Raw genomic sequence first — 4,420 nt, 5'->3', positions numbered from 1 at the left:
TTATGTTCTTATCTAAAAGTTTGACATAGGTAAATTTACATTTATATCAAAACTAACTAAACACAATTGAAACCACAAATGCATGAGTATAGTCCTCTTAAATAGCTCTTGTATGAGCATCAAAAATCAAAATGATAACTTAAAGAAATTCTTTATAGAAAGTGCATATAATAATTAATGAAAGACTTCAATTGGTATTTTGTAATTATAGTATTTATATATCTAACCTAATTAGTGTTGTAATTATAAATATTGATACAAGACTGGGAAACATAGGAGCAAATAGACAAATTATTTTGGGGGGACTAAAGCCTCTCCTATAATATTTTCTAAAAATTATATATGCTCAGTATTAACTACTGACTTTTGAACTGGGGGGACTTGGCAGAAATGTGGGGGGACTAAGTCCCCCCAAGCCCCCACCTATTTGCGCCAATGCTGGGAAACTTATTTAATTAGGTTTTAATTATGTGCTTTAAACATAAATTTGAACTTAATTTTTTATTATTTAATTTTCATTAATCTTCTGATTTTTAATAATTTTTTTTAGTTTATTGGTAAAACGGCAAAAAACCGGTTTTTGTATGGCAGTGAGTCCCTCTCTACGGCTAATGGGTATATCCTCACTACCTGTATACCAGATACTTATACAATACTTACAATACTTGTTTTACATGACATTTAATTTTTTGATAATATTTTAAATTTATTAGTACCTACTTATTTTGAATGAAACAACATACCATAAAAGTATTATCAGCATCATTTTTAATATTTCTCCTTTCATTAATTTGTTGATCACGTTTTCTAAAACAAATAAAAAATATAATATAAAAGATTAGGTAACTAAATAAAATTATAACTCTTAGTAATAGGTAAACTAATTTAGAATTTCATATTAAAATATTAAATATGGTATCCAACTATCTAATACATATATTTATGCGAGTATTTATGTATCCATTAAGATACATATATACAAATATAAGGTTAATATTTGGTGGGGAGGGGAGTAACAACTTAAAATACCTAAATAATATATAATAAAATATAAATAGATAATAAAATTACATCATTCAAAAATTACATTGTAACAATTCCATAATAAATTATAATATTACAAATTTTTTTAATTTTAATTTTGTTCTTTAATACCTTAAACTTGATAATTTAATACAAGTAGGTATCCTATCCTCCAAATATTGTATTTATTGAAATCAAAAAAAAAAGCGAAGCGTAAAAGCCACATTACGTTTCAATTAATGAATGCAGTTTGAATTTTGATAAAATGGAATGTTTAAATGAAAACAGAAATTTAGGTATACTAAACAATTGTAATTCAAACAACATAAATTATAAAATAAACTTGAAACTTTTCACCATTACTTATAGTTCCTATAAATAGTATAATTTTATATAGGTACTATACACATGACATTTTTAAAATATTTAGAATTTACAGAGACCTAGGTACTCAATAACAAGGTAAAATTGAAAGCTATGCAGCAAAGTGACTTTTTCAGTTTTAAATTTAAATTTTCTATTTGAGTTAAATTTAGTGAAACATGAAAAATAATACTTGTATTCACATTACATTAAAACTTATTTATATACATCTGTAAAACAAAATATTACATTTTATAGAGGAGTATAATTTAGTTCTTTTAATAGCAATAACAAATTTGATATTCAAAAGCAAATCAAAATTTGATTTGTGTTCATTCTGAATACTAATTAATAAGTAAATTAACAAACTTACATGAGTACAATTGAATCGAGTTTATTAATGATTTCCATAAAACATTTTAACAGTGATGTTCCCATTATAATTGATTTTCAGACTTTCAGTGGTAGATAAAATAAATATATAGACTATAGTTTATTATGATAGAACACTTTTTAAACTTAAATTTAATATAATTTGTTTACTAAGTCGTTAGTAATAACAGGGCAGGCTCTAGGCAGTACGTACACTACCTACAGACGTCAGACACTACTACATTAAATTAAGTATACCTACTACAATATAATAATATACTATATAGAGTTATAGTCACTATATTCTATAAGTGATAATATAACCAGTTAACTAATAAAAAGCAATTGTTACACTGACAATCTGACATATTAATGTACAAAAATCGTATTATCTTATAGGTTGGAAAATTCTCAATTCCCAAGTCTAAATATATACCAGTATCAAACATGGACATAATAAAATACTGGAAAGTGGAAAGATAATATCTTTTATGGTGACCTATTAAGATAACAAAATCTTCAATGCAGCAGCACAGAACAATATAGTATTGATATTTATACAAGCTGGCCATTAAGTCAAAAACTCCAAAGAAGTCAATACTGAGAATTGAGATATAATAATATAATATTAATTTGGATATTAAATGCCAATATTAAAATATACTACGTTGATAGAAATGATTTATAGTATTTGCCATTTGGTACTATTATAATAGTAGTTAGGAAAACGGATACTTAACTATTTCTTAACTATAACGAATAGTTAACTATTAACATATTGATATTTTATGTATGAACAAATAAATATACATTAATCAATTAAATTTTAAAACCCAAATGAAACAGATAATTGATTAATGGTGGATAAAATAACAATATGTGAATTGGAATACCTATATAGTCTCGTCTATCACTATTATTATTGTAATTATTATTACTATAAGTCGAGTATTTCTAATACTTTCTATATTTAACTTTCATGTATGCAATACGTCATGTATAACCATATCCAACTTATATTATATGAACCTGTATGGCTGAATGTAATATTTTATTCTTTGTTTTTGTTTTACAGTTTATATTATATTATTATAAATGTAACTAATAAAATAAAATAAATTTTTTATGAATATTAATTGATCTTTAACTTCAGACATTTGTGGCAGGGTGGGCCAAGTAAATAAAGATTAAGAAACATGAAATCTGATAGAAGAAACAATTAAAATGTTACATACTTTAATTTACCTACTCATAATCACTCATTATTTAAGACACAAATCATTCATATGACAAAAAACAGATAATATTTTTTAAAAATTAAATAAGAAATATTTTAATTGTCAAAACCATTTTAAATTTTAAATAAATACAATTTGGCAATCTGTAATGGTATTATGTTATCAATTTTATTTTTAAAGACATTTAATTTATTATTATTTATTATCATTAAATATCAATGTTATTTTTCACTAAGCTATTCAATGTTTTATGATTTAAAAAAATTAAAAATCGTAATGTTTAGATCATGTATTACCATGTATACAAGTTTCGGAACGTCTCGCAGGGTGGGCCACGACTCACCTGGCCCCCCCCTGTGCGCACGTTTATGAAATCAATAATTATTTATTAGTATTCATATTTCATACTATACAAGTTGCATGTGAGCAGTATGCTGCATTTGAGGTAAATGATTGTACAAGCCTTACATTAAATTACTTTATCCCTATTTATTACTTTATTATCTAACGCTACTATCACTTATACTATGATATCTGTAACTAGTAGAAATTAAATTTTTAACTTACTGTTTTTGTATTTCTAAAGTTTCTTGTCTTCTCTTAACTTGTTGAAATTTCAATTTAATGTAAACAGGACATGCTTTGGCACCAATAGTTTCATGTGTAGAAAATCTATGTTCCATTTTAAATTAATCTAAGCAGTTTGGAGTAAATCGATTAATTTTTAAATTCTAATTACTAAAATTATGTTAGTTTAATAATAAATGTATTTATGGTTGCTGATGATATTTACAAGTTACAAAATATTAGAGTTCACAAACGTACCTTAAGACTTGATAATTAACAGTAATAATAACAATTTAAGTTAAGTCAAAACTTAATTCAAATAGTCAATTTCAATAATATTTAAAATTATAGGTCACTTTTTACTATTAGTAAAAATCATAGACCTATTAACTAGATACTAGTTAAAACCAGTAACTAGTTGAAATCCACTGTGAAATAAAACTTTATAGTAATATTATATTACATGACTTATTATTTTGCGTTCAAACCAAACCGCGGCTATTATCTCTGTGTTTAATGTTTATTTTTCTTTCGAAAACTATTATCAATTATGCGTCAAATGTTTGTTCAACTATTGTTGGTCACACTTACATCTTTAATCGTGGTCCGTGGTCACACTCTAAGGGCCAGTTGTACAGTCTGTGATTAAACTCCGATTATGCTTAATCAGCTGATAACAGATATTTAACCGGTCAAATTCGGCCGGTTAAACTGTGATTAACTTTAATCACAGACTGTACAACCATGTACAACATTTACTGGCCCTAACTCTTTGCGATTACCATTTACCATCCATAAATAACACGATTTAAGATAGTACCGTAGATAGATACTATAAAGATACTATATCCACGGTC

General features: G+C 25.3%; 1 protein-coding gene across 2 annotated transcripts in view; it reads right to left on the bottom strand.

Annotated features, from left to right (window-relative positions):
- The window catches only part of LOC100158696 (snurportin-1), a 14,029-nt gene extending 9,995 nt beyond the window's left edge, over nt 1-4,034 (bottom strand). The window contains exons 1-3 of one of the 2 annotated variants that reach the window (XM_001943733.5): nt 3,822-4,034; nt 3,564-3,690; nt 744-807 (exon numbers count right to left, since the gene is read on the bottom strand). In XM_001943733.5, coding sequence (XP_001943768.2) covers nt 744-807; nt 3,564-3,679 — 180 coding nt within the window. In that variant the 5' untranslated portion in view covers nt 3,680-3,690; nt 3,822-4,034. Of the gene's footprint in view, nt 1-743; nt 808-1,759; nt 2,114-3,563; nt 3,691-3,821 lie in introns of those variants that run through there. The other variant, XM_008181723.3, reaches the window with a different exon arrangement.
- Between the last annotated feature and the right edge of the window lie 386 nt (nt 4,035-4,420).

This window comes from Acyrthosiphon pisum, chromosome A2, assembly GCF_005508785.2.
Source record: "Acyrthosiphon pisum isolate AL4f chromosome A2, pea_aphid_22Mar2018_4r6ur, whole genome shotgun sequence".
Taxonomy (NCBI): domain Eukaryota; kingdom Metazoa; phylum Arthropoda; class Insecta; order Hemiptera; family Aphididae; genus Acyrthosiphon; species Acyrthosiphon pisum.
This window is presented reverse-complemented; position numbering and strand designations above follow the sequence as displayed.